The sequence below is a fragment of the Vipera berus genome (assembly GCF_964194415.1).
Source record: "Vipera berus genome assembly, chromosome: 2".
NCBI lineage: Eukaryota > Metazoa > Chordata > Lepidosauria > Squamata > Viperidae > Vipera > Vipera berus.
The window spans coordinates 43161382-43180130 of NC_138203.1; the positions used below are offsets into that span (position 1 = coordinate 43161382).

Sequence of the window (18749 nt, forward strand, 5' to 3'; positions counted from 1 at the left end):
TACCTTTGCAACAGGCTACCACACCAAGGGCATTCCAGTAGATATGATTTTTACTGTCTAATCGCACTGCTTTTTTCAGGCACTGGAAGAGACTGAGACCTCAGTATTGTAATTCAACACTGTGTTAATTCAATTCACTGTGTTAAATGTTATACACCATGCTAAGGAATGTGACACTTTATCTATAGCTTGGAGATGCTAGAAAAGCAGTAGGCTTAATATTTGTATATTGTATTGGAGAAATTACCTGTATGGATCTCTCTAAAAGTTCATTGATTTCATTTTTGTTACTGTTACTGTCCGTGGCTGCAAGATGCTGCACTTGATTATAATAATTTATTCCAAGATCACACCATGTATTTGGTGAAGACATCAGTTTCAGTCCACGACCATAACATCTGCAGAAACATGGAACATCCAATGAAGAGAATTACTCGCATTAGCAAAACTGATGGAAATGGACTTATACACTTAAGGGTGCTTTCAAGGATTACAAAACTTTTCTGTGCGATAGCAACACTGCTCAATGCAAACAGACATTGAGAACACTGAGATCTTAGTCGTGTGGCAATGTTGCTGCAATGAAATAGGGGCCATTTTGCTACCAAAGAATCTGAGAGTTTACATTCAATTCTAATAAATTCAAAGCTTTAACCAATTCAGTTCAAACCATATATTTCTTTTTCCAGCTAGATGTCTGGGATTAATCATATTCCATGATTATTTTTCTCCATTGTCCCTGACTATAGCTATACTGGTCATTGGCCACATTTATTCTTGACCCTTAACGTTTTTAACAATTTGGCATAACAATTATTGCTCCATTCTTTGGTATGAAATAAAATGTATTCAATTTATAATCCACCGTTCTGCTTACATAAGCACTCCAGGAGCTTACAACAATTAAAAGAAATACAAAAAACATCATAAAATCAATGAAGTTACAACAAACAATTCATTGTTAATTAACAATCTCTTAATAAATAAGATGCACTTTCGACATTTCCAAAATATTAAGAGACAGAAAGGCAAATGTAACTCCCAAGGGAAAGCATTCCATAATCTGTAAAGTCCTTTCCCTATATGCCAGATAACTAAGCTTCTGTTCTGTACCAGCCTGCTACCGGCCCTGCAGAAAAGGCAGGGACAACCCCTTTTACAATAAGGCAAGAGGCTGGAATTACGCCTGCCAAATTTATAGCTACAAAAACAAACAAGACACGAACCAAGAAACAAGAACTTTAAGAAACACGAACTATCCAAGCGGTTGCCTTCAGCAAACCAGCCCTCCCCACACATTCCCCTTATATAGAGTTCAGGGCGTGGCTTCTCTCTGCCTCCTTCCGAGAAGCCCCATTGCCTTCCTCTGTTTACTCCTAATTGACTGCCTCCTGTGTCGGGCGTCCTTGAACAGGGCCAGCTGTGGGTCATCTTCATCCACGCTGTCAGGCTCACACAGCTGGGTCTCCGTGGTGACCAAGTGGGAGGGGCCTGGCTGAGGGCTCTCATCAGCAAGATCTTCAACCCCCTCAGCAAGGTCTTCAACACCCCCCTCCTCCTCCTCTGAGTCATCCGACCCAACTGCCGAACCCACAGGCTGACCCTGAATCACAACAGCTTCTGGAAATGTTCACTGGGCCTCCCCTGTTAATTGAAGTGACTGGTCAGGTTAAGAGGAATAAGCAATCCCTCACTCAAACACACCCACCCTTGTAGGATTGTATAAGGTCCATTACCTTCCCCCAAGACTGAGCAGATCACTTTTTTGGAGCACACATTTTTCCATGTTCTGGCCAATAAGGAACCCTGAAACTTTTACATTCACTTTGGGCGGTGAAATAACACATACACAATTACAGGCATCTCCAAGCAACTTCCAAAGGCAAGATACTTCTGGGCGATATTTTGCTGCCCTGAAACAAAGAAAAAAGTATTAGAAATAAAGTTCACCAAGAACAGAAAGTATTAGGCTTGAACAGAGGTTCAAGGAAATTAACCTTCTTCAAACCCCCTTTCCTACTACAGCCTCTGATTTATTTTCTTTTTTTTAACAGATATTTTATTAGTTTTTAACTATAACAATCTCCAGTGCCTGGTGTACAGCGTGTTGACTTGGTTTATGTTTTAACAAGAAAAAAAGGACAAAATAATTAACAATCAATAATAATTAATTTGATATATTAATTATTGATACATTTCTTTGACCTTCCCTTCTCCCGTTTGTATTCTCCTTCTTCAAACTTAGCCAAAATATAATTCTTAATATTTCCATAATTAATATATTAATTATTGATACATTTCTTTGACCTTCCCTTCTCCCGTTTGTATTCTCCTTCTTCAAACTTAGCCAAAATATAATTCTTAATATTTTCAATATATAAATGATTGGATATAGGCATTTTTATATTTATAAAAATAATAATAATCTCTCTATATAAGATTTTTTTCAGCTTCTCATAACCATCATCTCAGTTCAGCACACATCCTATTTTTATAATTTTTGTTCGCTTAAATTCCCTTATATTCAATCCAATTCTAATCAGTTATAATTTCTTCATATTAGTCATCTAACTGTCCAAATTTTCCCATTTAGGTACATCCTCCCAATATTTTATATCATGCATTATAAAAATACTATACTTTTTATCTATCTTATAATATCTAGATATAACATCCTTTTTAACAGTTTATACCGTATTTCACTTATATATTAATAAAAGTTACATCAACCTACTATTTTAACATTTCATATATTATAAAACCTACTATAATACTTATAAATCTCTTATCCTTCTTGTTGTAAGGCCCCTTTGTGTTCAAAATTCTCTGATCTTTTAGCCATATTCAAACAAATGTTTATTCACGTAATAGTCATCTGGTAGGGCGAGTCAAATCTCTTCTATCTGTCTTCTTTTGCTGAGTAATTTTCCAAATTGATGTAATCTGCTTACCCAACAGTTCCTATATTTTTACAACTGTTGGGAATACAAAAGATGCAGAAAGTAAGATAAATACTTTCTGTCTCCCAAACTTTGATGGTTTTCCTGATAATTCCATTTTTCTTGTTGTATCAGAACCTTGGTGTTAATAAAATGATTGTTAAATGAGGGCTTCATAAAAATAGACTTTCCATTCTTCCATTTCAGCATGAGTAGAATTATATTGGCTATTTTAGTTCCAAACTTTTCTCATTTAGATTTATCATATATTATTACTATCAATTCTGAAACTTTTCTTTCAATTTACTATCATTTCTTCATATATACACCAATGGTCATTTTTTAAAAAAAACAACACCATGTTTCTTTGCTTATGTAGACCAAAATTAATTACCCTCAGTTTCTTTGTTCATTATACTATATAATAGATTGCTTCGGGGTTGTCCTTCCATTGGATAAAGTCCATTAATGGCACTTTAATTTGTGATGCAGGTAACAATAATGTGAGTGACCTTATAGAGTTAATTAATCTTACTTAGATTATTCATTCAAACATTACACTATTACAATTAACAGACAGCAATTAAAAGGAGGCCAGAAAATATTATTTGTAGATGACATACAAGTGTCCCAGTAAAGTTATGTACTTGATTTGTATGTGCATGCATGCAGGCATATCTTCAAGTCAGTCTTGAGTCTTGATGACTGTCTGGACTAGTCCCTGCAATTTTCTTGGCAAATTTTTGGAAATGGTTTGCCACTGCCTCCTTTTAAGATGTGAGAAAGAGTGACTCATTCAAGATCACACAGTTGGCTTTGTAACTAATGTGGGACCATAGTTAGTCTTCATTAAGCAATTTCAGTTGGGGCTGGCAACTCAGTCATTAAGCAAAGTGGTTGCTGAGTGAAATCGTGACTGTGCTTATGATGCTACTTTAGCTTTCCTTTGCTTTAGACTCGTGAAAGTGATAAATTTGCGGACTGGTAACAAAATTACTTTATCACCATTGTAACTGCAAATAGTTGGTAAATAAGGCAGTTGGTAAGTGAGAACTACCTGTAGAACACATAGTCTACTGGTTTCTACCTTGCTGTCTTTACTGTGAAATCAAATTGGCTTTATTATGGGTTCAAGGTCTACTGCTGCTTAACATAAATGCAAGCCATATATTACAGTTATTAAAACAGATGCCATTATCATTTTCTTCATACTCCTAACAATTCCCAAATTTTTGAACATATGGGTGTTTTGGTTGGCTTCTTTTCCTTTGTATTTGAGAATCCTGGAAACTCTGAGACCTACTGAACTGGAATTATGAGTCTTTTTTTAATGAACCTTACTTATTGCCCTGACTTTGGCTTTTCCTTATGAAACAATATATAGTCAATCTCCAGGTGACCTATTGCTGATCAGTTTGATATAATTCTTAATTTCTTGTGTTTCATTCCTTAGGTTACTTTAAAGCCTTTTTGCTATCTCCCTCTTTTGCTTTATTTTTGTTGTGACTCAGGGCCAGCCTGTGGGTCCGGCAGCCGGCTCAGATGTCTCGGATGACTCAGATGAGGGGGAGGAGGAGAATGTGGAAGACGAACTGGTTGATGATGGCTTGGAGGCTTCGCAGAGCCCCCAGCCGGGGCCCTCTTCTCAGCTGCGTGAGCCCGATAGTGCGGAGGATGATGACCCACAGCTGGCCCTGTTCAAGGACGCCCGACGCAGGAGGCAGTCGAGCAGGAACAAACAGAGAAAGGCTGTGGGACTCCTCGGGAGGAGGCACAGGGAGGCCACGCCCTGAACTCTAAATAAAAGGAGTGTTTGGGGAAGGGCTGGTTGCTGAAAGCAACCCTTCCGTTTGAGGATTCAAGTTCCAGTGTTTTTGTTTCTTGTTCTGTTATTTGAGTAATAAATCTTGGCAGACGCTTTTCAGCCTCAGACGCTCTCCAGTCTCTACTGTTTGAACAGGGGTTTGCCTTATTGCAAGGCCGGTAGCAGGCTGGTTCAGAACAATTTTCTTGTGTCTTGGCTTATATAATCTTTGTTTCCTTTAGGCTATTTTGATACAGATTTAGGGATCTGTAACATTTTTTGTTTTTCTTTACCCCTTAAGTATACCTTCTTGTCATTACTGCCCACATATTCTTGTGTAAAGGCTTATATCCTGGATATCTCCTGGTTCCAGTTTTTAACTGTCAATTTAAGCTTCTAATGCTGCGGGCATTTTATCAAATATACATAGAAAACCCTGTGTCAAGTAATTTTTAACTTCAGGTAATCTTTTGTATTTTGTTCCATATTTGGTTCAAGTTTTCATGAATTCTTTTTATAACTTGTACCTCTAGAATAAACCTACGATTCTTTGCTTCTTCTTTAACAAAAAACAGAGGAATTATTATATAGCTAACAACAATTTATAATAGTCTATACAACATGTACTAATAAGGATGTTTCTGATTATAAGGCCCCTTACCCCTTTCTTACAGATGGCCAATAAGTGTTCGTGATCAGTTTGAAAATAATAATCATAGTATCTTTGAAAATATACAAGAAAATGATTTCTTCTTTTTGATGAACAGAATACATTCGCCCAAAGAAGACGCTGGAAAGTTTTATTTCCCATTTAGGTAATTATCACTATTAGCAAAGATGGAAGATTTTAAGCAAAGGAACAAAATGCAAACCAAGGTCATAAAGCTATAAGCTATTGATCAGCATGTGGTCATCTGGAGACTAAGTATATATTGTCTCATAAGGAGAGGCCAAATTCAAAGAGAACCATGGTCATGTTCATCAATATCTCAATGCAATAATGTATTGATTAGTCAACTGACCATATTAAGAACATTCATCAGAAAGTGGATCATGACTCAGTATGGCCATGTGTTTCTAGCAGTTAATTTGATTAAAAATCAAGAGTATGAATCCAGAGTTTTTATTCTGTTAGAGCAGACGTGTCAAACACAAGGCCCGGGGGCCAGATCCGGCCCACGAAGTGGTTTCATGTGGCCCACGAAGCCATCCTGGAAACAGTGAGGGAATGGCCCCCACTGCCTTGGCCCTGGCCCAGAGACCCTCCTTCTGCCAGAGACCCTCAGATCTGTCCCACTCCTGCCCAGGCCCCCATAGGCACCCTTGATGCAAACGATGTAGAGCTGGCCATGCCCACCCAGTAGGCCATACGCACTCTAGCCACGCCCACCCAGTAGGCCACGCCTACCCTGGCCATACCCACCCGGCCCCGAGGGCAACTGCAATGCTGAAGCGGCCCTCAATGAAATTGAGTTTGACACCCCTGTGTTAGAGGGAGCATCCAAGCAATGTAACAGAGCTGTATTTACAATACCTCTAAATCAAGTAAAGTAGCAGCGACACCTGTTTGGTCCCTTCCACATTGTAGTCTTCTGGTCCTCTGACTGAGGAAAAACTGGGTTGTATTTTATATTTTTGGGAGTAAGGGTTGACAGGCTGTGTGCCATTTACTGAAAAAAGAGAATATCTTTCAAGTCAACAATGAAGAATGACTATATAAAAATACTAACCGTGCCAAAAAATCAAGTGATTGTTCTACATAGTCCAAAGCTTTCCCATCCAGATAGTTAGCAAGAACAGACTTTGCCATCATGAGATAACACTCTCCCAAACCTGTTTTATTTTTTTTTAAAAAAAGATTGTTAAGGTATAGTAATATTACAAGCAAACATACATTAAGCGTAAGGTATCAAATGTGGGAAAATATTTGATATGGCTGTTAATTAAAATATAAATTTGGGGTACATAGGAACAGAAATGTAATAATCAATAATTAAATGAATAAAATAAATTGAGGGGGAAATATTTTCAACTTTTTAAAATTTTCCATTTAAAGTACAGAATGAGAAAAAGGGAATTATTATTTTAGAGACTAAGATTTAGATGAAAGATGTTGAAAGTGATTTTACAAGCAATTTACTCATTTCCCATGTTTAGGTGACTCAACAGTTCCTTGCATAATTAAGACAACCAAATAGCTATTCCTGTAATTGTTGAAAAATCACATATTTTATTAAGTTTAGAAATGGCTAGAGAAAAGGAATGGAGGCAGTGAAATATGTTAAGTGGGTAACTGTATTGAAATAACAGCTTAGTAATAAATATATTGCACATAAAATACATAATTACCTTTTAGTGCAGGGACATAATCTTTTGATTTCTCCAAAATATGCTGATATTCTGCAATAGCCTCTTTATATTTTCCAAGAATTTGCTCAATTGCAGCAGCCTTATAAATACTATATATAGACTTGGGGTTGAGTTCTCTTGCCTTTCGGAATGACTTCAGGGCTGTTGTGTAGCCTCCTCGACTCAGATAGGCCTCTCCTAGAGCTTCCCAACAATTGGGGTCCTTTGGATCTGCTCGCAGAGCGGCTTGCAAACTAGACACATTGAAAACCCAGCACTGAGTTCATAAACAATATTCTATTCAATTAAAAGTTTTATTTACCATATTCCATGCTGCGACTCTGTTAAAGGCAAATAGAACACCAAATAAAAATTCCCACATCTGTAATGCTACATGATATCTAAAAACTATTTATAGACCATTTGTTGAGACAACACCAAAACCAAAGTCATATTTATGCACAATCTGATTATTTTGGCTAACCTGTATTTATAGAGCAGCTAACAGTTAATTTTGGAAATAAAAAAATCAGCATCCTGATTATTTCATTTGGGCTCATACAGGAGCTCAATATAAATTTCTTTATACCAAACAGACTAATACTAATTAAAAGAATATATAAAATATATTACAAATAAAATAAATAATAAAATAAAAAGAATATATTTCCAATATTCTTTTTTAAAAAACTTCCAAGATACCACACTTTTACCTTAACAAACTCTGGTATTTAGATCATGCAAATACCCAAAGAGAAGTAGCAGAAAGGTAGCAATAGGTTGCTGTTGGTAAACTACAGGATGGCATTGGTTGCTTCTGCAACACCATGCCAAATTTCAACACAGCAACCTCTAATACCTAGAAGTACTATCTGGGAGAGGGTAAACATTTTCTCAGTGCCTAGAAGAACTGCTCCATAATATTCCACTGATATAAGACAAAGGAGTGCACTGTTTTATACAAAAGACTTCTAATGATTACTGCATTCTAGTACCAAATAACCAGAAGTACAGGCAGGATTTCGAAGAGGCAGAGGAACTAGAGATCAAATTGCCAACATACGCTGGATCATGGAGAAAGCTAGGGAGTTCCAGAAAAACATCTACTTCTGCTTCATTGACTATGCTAAAGCCTTTGATTGTGTGGATCATAACAAACTGTGGCAAGTTCTTAAAGAGATGGGAGTACCAGACCATCTTATTTGTCTCTTGAGAAACCTATATGCGGGTCAAGAAGCAACAGTGAGAACTGGACACGGAACCACTGATTGGTTCAAAATTGGGAAAGGAGTCCGGCAAGGCTGTATACTGTCGCCCTGCCTATTTAACTTATATGCAGAGCACATCATGAGAAAGGCAGGGCTAGATGAATCAAAAGTTGGAATTAAGATTGCCGGAAGAAATATCAACAACCTAAGATACGCAGATGATACCACTCTAATGGCAGAAAGTGAAGAAGAACTAAAGAGCCTCTTGTTGCGGGTGAAGAAGGAGAGTGCAAAACCTGGGTTGAAACTTAACATTAAGAAAACCAAGATCATGGCATCTGGCCCTCTCAATTCTTGGCAAATAGATGGGGAAGAAATGGAGGTAGTGACAGATTTTGTTTTCCTGGGCTCCAAGATCACTGCAGATGGGGACTGTAGCCAAGAAATTAAAAGACGCTTGCTCCTGGGGAGGAAAGCCATGGCAAATCTAGACAGCACACTAAAAAGCAGAGACATCACCCTGTCAACAAAAGTGCGTATAGTCAAGGCTATGGTCTTCCCAGTTGCAATGTATGGCAGTGAAAGTTGGACCATAAGAAAGGCTGAGCGCCAAAGAATTGAGGCCTTTGAACTATGGTGCTGGAGAAGACTCCTGCGAGTCCCTTGGACTGCAAGGCGATCAAACCGGTCAGTCCTAGAGGAGATCAATCCTGACTGCTCTTTAGAAGGCCAGATCCTGAAGCTAAAACTCAAATACTTTGGCCACCTAATGAGAAGGAAGGACTCACTGGAGAAGAGCCTAATGCTGGGAAAGATCGAGGGCAATAGAAGAAGGGGATGACAGAGAATGAGGTGGCTGGATGGAGTCACTGAAGCAGTAGGCGTGAGCTTAAATGGACTCCAGAAGATGGTAGAAGACAGGAAGGCCTGGAGGAATGTTGTCCATAGGGTCGCGATGGGTCGGACACGACTTCGCAGCTAAGAACAAACAACAAGTACCAAATAGCAACATTCACAGAGAAAAAGGAGGTTTGTGTCAGGACCCACCCCAATCCACTTCTTAGGAAAACAAAAATTCTTGGAGTCAGTTCTAGTCCAAAAGGAATTTTTACTAGGACATACTTGGTTGTGGAAATACAAGACAGGACTTAGTATTGTTTTACAAATTGAAACTTTATAAAGGGTTCCTGGTTCAACCCCCCTTCCCTCAACCCCATTTGGTCAGCCGCCATCATTTTACTTCATGTCATCCCTTTCGTGGGAAAAAAGGAACTTCGAATCTTTATGGTTACTGCCTTCTTCCTTTACAGAATTAAATGAAGACACAGGCCAGATGCCTTCTTCTCTAACCCTCCCTTTTGTTCCCCCAGTTCAAAAGATTTCCCTTGGTCTTTGAAATAACCTAAGGCAGGCTGAATCCACATGCGCTCCTCCTTCCTCGGGAGATGGCAGAATCGATGGGGGGGGGAATAATGTTTTAAACATACATTTATGAATGTGATATAAATGGATTCTGACAGTTTGCTTTTTTAAAAAAAAAAGTAATGTGTACAGATACAATCGACTACCAGTTAAGCTTGCCTTCTGCATAAAATAACAAAATGCAATTTGTTAAATGTTCTTACTCTGCCACGGCTTGTGAATGTTGTCCCACTTTTAGATAATAAAGTCCTCGACGAAGCCAGGCCCATTTTGCTCTCCCAGCACTTGCTTGTTCCGTTACCTCTGTCAAGATGGCAAGGGCAGTTTCCTAACACACACAAGCAAAATATTATGAAAGATTTGTTATGGGGCATATAATTGAGAAAAATAGAACAAAGAACAGCATTCTCAGAGTATTTCTTACATTTCCTGCTATAGAATTAAAAGCAAACCCTAAAAGATTTCATTTGTGAGAACCACACACAGCTTAAGCCTATCTAGAAGCTACACTTGTGTTCCTCTGAACAGAAACAAAGGCTGATTTTAATTTCAAACTAATGCTAAAAATATTGCTAAATTCAAAGGTGCTAGCATTTCCCAACAATGGGCCATAGTAATTCATGTATCTGTAATTACAAACCCCTGTGCCATGTTACTGAGAATATGCCAACAGCAATCACAGTTTGACTTAGGAAATAAAGTTGGCTTTGCCAGTTTTTGTCAGATTGTTATAATATCTATGTGGAATTAGTATGCCTTCCATTGCTATCAAAATTATGAGGCATAAAAACATTTGTCCATACAGGCCCCTCTATTGGCTGAAAAATAACAAAAATGCCAGTTAAAAGAAAAAAAATTTACCTAAATCATTATTTGTCTCTTTGCAAGTTTGATTGTAACAGCAATGGTCAGATTTCACACAAAGAACCTCTCCCAATAATGGCAAGATTTTCTATACATTGTTCACATAACTAATATCTATGCTATATTACTCTATATTAAATAGTACCTGAATCCACAGCAGGAGCAAATTTAGAAAAAACAAATAAAGGAAGCAAATGGGATAGCAAAATTAGTCTGGGTAAGTGAAAGTGTGACACAGCCTATTCAGGGCCTTATTACTGCATCTGAAAGACAGAGGAACAAACACAGCAGAAATGTAGGAAGTGTCTGCTATATTGTATCCTACATGTTTCCGATTGTTGTGCCCAACGTGTCTATATAGGTCACAGGTCTGCAACCCGCGGCTCCGGAGCCGCATACGGCTCTTTCAGCCGTCTCTTGCGGCTCCCAGTCCTCTGCCATGTGCAGTCCCCCCCCAAAAAAAGGTGGGACTAAAAAAGTTCAACCAATCAATTCAAATATGCAGGGTAGGTGCATATCTCGCCTTGGCTCCACTCTTCAGTCAAACCCTGTTCTGCAAATGTACGCACATGTGTACACATTTTTTGCGGCTCCCAGTTTTTCCTTTTGTGAGGGAACCGGTTCCGAGTGGCTCTTTCACTGTTTCAGGTTGCTGACCCCTGATATAGGTAGTCCTCGACTTATGATGATTGAGCCCAACATTTCTGTCATTGAAACATTTGTTAAGTGAGTTTTGCCCCATTTTACGACTTTTCTTGCCTCAGTTATTAAATGAGTTCCTAAGTTAGTAACTCGGTTAGTAACTGCAGTTCCGAAGTTAGTAACTCGGTTGTTAAGTGAATCTGGCTTCCCCATTGACTTTGCTTGTCAGAAGGTCACAAAAAGTGATCACATGAGCTTGGGAAACAGCAAAGGTCGTAAATATGAACCAGTTGCCAAGCATCTGAATTTTGAGTTTATTTTCATGGGGATGCTGCAAAAGTTGTAACTGTGAAAAGCGGCCATAGTCACTGTTTTCAGTGTCGTTGTAACTTTGGTTACTAAATGAACTGTTGTACATCGAGGACTACCTGTATACCAAAATCACCAAGACTTGTGGGAAACATTTGGGGATGAAGAAAAGTAACCTGGAAGCTCTAAGGTAAATTTCTTGATTTATAAATTTTGTTAATTCTCCATCATAGCACACTTAAAATATTTTTGAAACCTCTTTTTTATACAGACTTTATACAACTTTTTTGTTTACTGCTACATTAAAAAGTCCAGATGAGATATACCCTACCAAGTCTCCAAGCTCAGTGCTCAAGTCCACTACTGCTGCTCCAGTAACACCATCTGTTTTATCTCTTTCAAAAGCCTTTTTATAGCAACCAAGAGCTCTGTTTTTATCTCCAGCTACATCTCTGTAATATTGACCTAAATAATGGAAAGCATCTCCCATGAAATTGTCCAGTTTTGCTGCCTGTTAAACAAATATCACAATATTACCATTTATTATTTGCATTTGCACTAAAACAGTTTCGATGTATACAGTAGAAATAAAAAATGAAATATGTCAAGCGGTGCCTTTTGTATCTATGTAATTCAAAACACAAATGTAATGAAATTTGGCTACAGGAACTTGGATAACTGAGGAAGAAGCTTCTGCCACATGAAACTATCTACATATTAAAATAATTATTGGAGACCTTCCTCATAGTACTTTCACTCTTACGAGCAAGATAGATGATGAACGATGACCAGAAAGTGGGTTTTCTTGGTTCAAAATGATTTGTAAAACTACTCTTTAAAAAAAACCCTTACTTTTTCATTCTGGAACTGAGATTTTAGTTTTTTAAAACTAATCCACTCTTTCATATTGTAATCCATTAATAAGCATTATGTTTTAATTATATTTTTGGGAGTAGCAAGGCTGAAGTATATAAATCTTTTACTGTATAGAACTGATAGAAAGAAACAGAGTTTAAACCCTACAAAGACAAAACTGTTGTTTATCCACAAGCATCTGGATGATCTGGAAACATCAACTCCTCTTGATAAGAGTCATGCTGCCCTACAGAGCAGGTTTCTTTCAGCTCCTGAGTGAACAGCAAGTGGAAGCCATGGGCAGGATTTTGTGACAGTTACAGATTAACTTACCACAAAATCCTCCCCAAAGAGCCTAATCACTATGCAACTAGATTACTACAATAAGCTCTACATGGGACTGCCTTTAAAGATGACATGAAGATGCAATTGTACAAAATGCAGCAGTCAGGCTACTATTGGGGAAACCAAATGCTGCAAAATTACATCCATTTTGAGGATGATACTTACTGCCAGTAGTCTTCTGGACCTATTTTAGAGAATTGGTTATCATCTATAAAGCCTTCAGTGGAATAATATGGGGATATTATCAGGGACTCTCTTCCCAAGTATGATTCTGCTCAGTTCTAAGCCTCCTTTCCCCTCATGAAGGTGCATGGAAAGATGGAATATTATGGATTTTTGTTTTCTTTTTTTCTTTGTGCACCAATATATTGTGATTTGGGAGGTACAAAATAATAACTGACTAAACAAATTAAATAAAGAAGGTTCAAAAGAACAAACTATCTGATTCACTCTTTCTTAATTATATAGTTCTTCAAACCTGTCAAAGTACATTTCTCCTGAGTAGCCACTGAATTACGCCCTTTGTTCTAAAAGAAAATTTGAATATGCTTTATTTTATATTTCTGTCATCTGTTGCAATTATTTCTAACATTTATATATTAAGTTTGTAGGGCCAGGATCAGTTTCTTTTTGTTTAAATTGCTTCCTAAAGCATCCATTTTATCATAGGCATTATAGTATCTTTTCTAAGACTCAACATCTCAACTCAACATAGACCAAGAGTTTTACTTCCAAGCCAAATATGTTTACAGTACGCAACTGACAGCTACTTTATCTCTCTTTATTGGTTCAAATCTGGATGAGATATACTAACAAAAAAAATTCCCAGTTGTATCGCCCCTAGGATTCTTGCATGTATCCTCTTTCCAATGATGGCCTTGACTCAAACTCCCAACCTCATTTGCTGCTAAGACCAATAAGAGAAAGGAAATGGCTTTTTGCTTCTCTCCCTATGTTCTGAGTTCTTCTGTTGACTAATCTAAGTTGCTTATTGTTGCAGCCAATATCCACAGATTTGGAGAAAGGGAAATAATTATTAATTGTATGAAGTAGTAAGTGACCTCACTTATATTTTACCTTCAGAAATTGAGTGAGGGCTTTTGATTTATCTTTTCTTGTCTCCTCATTCATAAACCAGTAAGTGAGGCCCAGCCAAAAATGGAATTCAGCTATTTCAGCTTCTTTTGCTATAGCTCTCTGGAAACTAAGAAAAAACAATTACTTAAATATTTAGATTGTGCCTTTTCTCCACCCCCACCCCCCAAGAATGAATATGAATGTACCTCATTTCTGCCTGATGATATTCCTTTTGCCTATAATGTATCAGTCCTTCAAGGAAGTGGGCTTCTGCCAGGTCTGGATGTGCCAACTGAAGCTCTTGTGCAATCTGTATGTAGTACAATTTAAAATTCTCAGTGTTGTACACACCAATGTAATATTTAAAATTAAAAGCAGACTTACTAAAAAGAGAAGGATACTAACCTTCAAAGCTTCATCAGTAAGATTTTTCTTTAGATAGGCCTGTCCTCTAAGAGCTATAAGCTTTGGATCATTATTTCTATCCAAGATCTAGAAACCAGAAATACAGTCTCAAAGTTCAGAAAACTAAAGCCATTTCACAGGTTGCTATATATTGACTGATTATGTACCACTGAGTCATTTTTGAATCCTAATGACCACATAGCATGACAATTTAGCCCTAATCTGTTCTTTTAGGTCTTCCTATGGTGCATTAATCATGACTGTAACCGAGTCCATACCAAATCTTTTACATAATAACACTGGCACTTCTAAAATATTATGAATAGATTATACAATTTGAGAATACTACTTTTAGCAGAGTTTACATAACTTCTCAACAAACTGCAAAAAGGTTTTATCATTTAAGTTACTGGATACATAGAAAAATAATAATCATTTCCTAGCATTGGGAGTAGGGATGGGCAGTAAGGGTTAGGGTACCCTAATCCTAATACCTAGTCACAACAAAAGAAAATTATCCACAAGCAAGCATAGAGAGATTTCTTCCCTTGTCAATTGTAGGTCTGAGGTCTGAAAACCTCAATGGATATTATGATCATTAAAGTCTCCTAGCCTCTACAACAGCCTGCCATTTTCTTAAAAAAAACCCCTATTCATATATCCATTAATCAGATGGATCGTGGTCCAGGTCCCTTCCATCAAAACATATCTTGTTGGACCATGGAATCATGCCTTGTCTCTGGCAGTGGTTATCATAGGGGACAATGGCATTTCCCAGAGATCCAGCTGAATCAGGCTGTCATCTGATTAAGTTTTCTCAAGATGCTGAAGACCTACTTATTTCTCTAGGCATTTGGGCCAGGCAAGCTCTGCTATTGTTGATCTGTTTTTGTTGTGATTGTGTTTACTGTTTTAACCATAGATACCATGGGTTTCACGTTACAGTTTATATTTTTATCCTTGTATACTATCCAGAGTCAGATAAATAAATTATATGCCAAAGGTATCTCACCGCCCTTCAGCATTCTGTTAGTGTCATTCTGGCTATCTTCCAGAGATTCTTTCAGGAGCCTATTTTAGGGCTTGTACATACTCATTTCTCTTAAGATATCTTTGATAGCAAGACTTGATAATATTAACATTAGCTTTAAAAGTGGATTAACAAATAGCAGTTTAATAAAGTTGCTTGAGCATGAAGGAAAAGTTGTACAGCTCCTTAAAATCTGACCATCAATTAATAATTAAATAATCCTAGCAATCTACGGTAGATGACTTTTGTTAAAATGAATATAAAGAATATACCTTATGTAAGTCATTAGCTAGAGACTGGCTGGCTATTCTAAGAATTCAGGAATTACTTTGGGGGAATAAAAGATTTACACAGCGGATAATATGCATGAAATTCTTTTGAAGGTAAAATTCCCTTGTATTTCTTAAGGGTAGCATGGGAAATTATATTCACTATAATTATGGAATCTAACTAATAAATGCTGATTACAACTGCATTTGTAAGTTTTCTAACATTTTAAATACCAAGTTTTCTAACATTTTAAATACCATGCCAGAAGGAAGCATATTATAATTTTAAAAACAGTTAATATGACTTGGGGTTTTTTAATTTGCAAATATATAATTCAGTTTAACATGTCCAGTCCTACATTATAAGCTTACAATTAAAAGAGGTACAAATTCTTCTAAAGTGAAACAAAGGGACAGAAAGGTTTTACACTAACCAGAAAAAGAACTTCCAGACCAATAAACTCTGGGCTATATCTCCAGACCCCTTGGTGAATAATATGAAATTGGAATGATTTTCTTCCTCACTATCATAGTTGCTTTGTGCCTCTATTCTCCCACAAAAAAATAAGATCAAAGAGCAATCCAGATCTAACCACTGATTGCCAAGCTAATACAGTTTCATAAACTGGGTGAGGCCTGAGGCCCCTAATATTTCTTAAAGCTGACATAAGATTTTATTAATGAAAACTATTTTTAAGCTGTTCACATACCTGACTGAGGGAAGATATGGCTTCATCGGCATAGTTAGCACCTGGAATTTTAATGAAGGCTCTTGCTCTGAAATGTTGGGCAATATTTTTTTGCTGCTGAATGAAACTTGGGTCATTAAGTTGTCCCAGACTCTTTAAAGCTGTAAACAAGTAAACAATTAAGTCTCTATATCATGATCATGTATAGGCTTAAAGGTTAAATAATCTAATATTTCTAATTAGAAAGATACCAGTGATAAAGCTCCATAATTTGTGATTTTGTTTTTAAAAAATGTGCAAAATATTTACCATATTTTAAAAAAACAAGAAAAAAATAATCATATATCTGAAATCTTTAATATAATAAAATCCAATAAACCAATTCTTTTTAGAATCAAGGAAGTCTGAAATAATATTCACAAGTGTAATTAAATAAACTAAAAATTTACAAGTCTCCAGTATTGTAAGAACTATTACAACTGGTGAGGCATTTTATATTGACATCATGAAATTATTTTTCAGACAAATCCCAGTTTTTCTCAAAACTGACTTGAAAACCTCTTTATTAGAATTGCTCCTGACTGCTAAAGATCAGGGTAAAATCTGCAATTCATGTTTTGACTGAATTTTGAAAGTATTGTTTATTACTCTGTGTTTTTCACACTTTTATTATAATAATCACATTATGGAATTTTTTTCTGACAAAACAGTCTATATTTTTATAAATAACATTTTAGATTGGTCTATATAATTACCTTGATTACAGGAATGAACAGCTTCTTGGTATTTATGCATTTTCATTTGCACCTTCCCTAAGTAACACCATCCGACTGGACACTGATTGGACTGCTGCAAACCTGGCATAAAAGTATAATTTAACATATTATAAACAAATAATAACAGATGGTCTTTGCCATATTGAATTCATACTCCACAGAATTACTGTACCCCAAATAATCTTGCATTTGTTGTTAAATATCAAAAAAGTCAATATAATACTGTTGGGCAAATTGGTGATTAAATAATTTTATGATGAACAGACTGTCATTTTAGCAGGAATTTCAATGGATTGTAAAGAGGGAGAGAAGGGAAACATAGCAAACATAGGTGCAGTTCACAAAGATTAGGCCAAATTCAATTATGTCTGCATGAGAAACATGGGATGTTTATAAACAGGATGAGACCCCACTTCAGTTCAATCACTGGAAGAGATTACTGACACACTTTCCTTCTTTTATCACTTACCTTCTGTAAGCTTTTTTTCAGCCTCATTGTAATTTCTTTCTTGGAGGGACTGAATCCCTAAAATGATCAGAGCTGGACCACTTCTTGAATCAATATCCAAAAGTTTCTGACAACAACCAAGGGCCTCCTCAGTCAAGTTACCTAATACACACAAAGGAATTTTCATTTCACTTTTTAAAATCTGGCAGCACTAAAATACACTCTATAATTTTCCATTTACTTTTTCATGGGCTTCTTCCTTCAAAAATATTCTAGTTTTTAAGACATACATACAAAACTAATTCCAGGACCTTTCTCCATCCCTTTAATATACATTTAAGTAGATTAAGATGTCCTAATCCAGATCTATCTCTGTAGTTAAATTCATATCTTCAAAGGAAGTTATGTAGGAATGAGAACATCAACCACCACAATGGCAGGTACAAGAATAGGAAAATGAACAAACTCATAAAAATTAAGAATTAAGAAGCTAGTCAAATTACCTGACTGAATGAAGTGTAAGCAAAGAACCTCCAGGGGATAACTCATGTTAGGATAGACAATCATCATTTCTTTACAAGCCTTCTTCATTCTAGAAGACTCATGAGGAAACTTTTAATAGAAATAGAAAAACAATTAGCAAAATAGATAAGGGGTCAACATGCACTTTTAGATTTCAATAGTTTTCTTACTTTTGATAAACTCTGAAGGAATTCTCTGTAAAGCTTTTTGTGCTCTTCACCTGGCTCTGAAGAATTGATTGCCTCTTCAAACGCATTAAGGAACTGAAAAAAACAATGTAAGCATTGTAAGATGAAATAACAAAGAAAAACTACTAAGCTTTTAACTAATGGTGGCATAGTGACACTAATATTCAGTGCTTATGAGTTTTACTTGGGCTTAATGTATTATACAAGGCCACCCATTATTTTCATTTATGTTCTGCTACGGTGTATTCAAAATTCCAACTTACTGTTATGCATGCCTATTATCTGAAAATCATTTAATCCTATTCCAACAATAATTAGGAAATAAAAAATAAAAATTAAAGCCAATAATTATCGGTAGTTGGATTATTATTTGTGATCTTTTTTTTTAGTATAATGGTATCAATGAGTGGCTAGATCTTTAAGGAGAAAGAAATGAAAAAGTTGGCAGTTATTTCCTTGCCAATCACTTCTTTTCTCAAAATAATCCACTGCTACCTCAATATTCATAGGGGGGGAAAAGTTGAAGAAACAAAGTTCAAAAAAGGCAAGCAGGGAAATAGTTAGGACACATTTTATTTCAAGCCACCCAGTCAGCTTTCCTTTACGAA

The 18749-nt window shown here is 36.5% G+C and overlaps 1 protein-coding gene across 2 annotated transcripts in view; it reads right to left on the bottom strand.

The window, feature by feature from the left end:
* Nucleotides 1-18749, bottom strand: part of SKIC3 (SKI3 subunit of superkiller complex) — a 58092-nt gene that overhangs the window by 27762 nt on the left and 11581 nt on the right. For both annotated transcript variants that reach the window (XM_081321743.1, XM_081321744.1), the window contains exons 7-21: nt 18124-18216; nt 17935-18043; nt 17453-17593; nt 16963-17064; nt 16229-16368; nt 14220-14306; nt 14021-14124; nt 13815-13941; nt 11869-12048; nt 9926-10050; nt 7093-7346; nt 6474-6576; nt 1737-1913; nt 248-398; nt 4-82 (exon numbers count right to left, since the gene is read on the bottom strand). In XM_081321743.1, the coding sequence (XP_081177869.1) occupies nt 4-82; nt 248-398; nt 1737-1913; nt 6474-6576; nt 7093-7346; nt 9926-10050; nt 11869-12048; nt 13815-13941; nt 14021-14124; nt 14220-14306; nt 16229-16368; nt 16963-17064; nt 17453-17593; nt 17935-18043; nt 18124-18216 (1972 nt within the window). The remainder of the gene's footprint in view (nt 1-3; nt 83-247; nt 399-1736; nt 1914-6473; nt 6577-7092; nt 7347-9925; nt 10051-11868; nt 12049-13814; nt 13942-14020; nt 14125-14219; nt 14307-16228; nt 16369-16962; nt 17065-17452; nt 17594-17934; nt 18044-18123; nt 18217-18749) is intronic.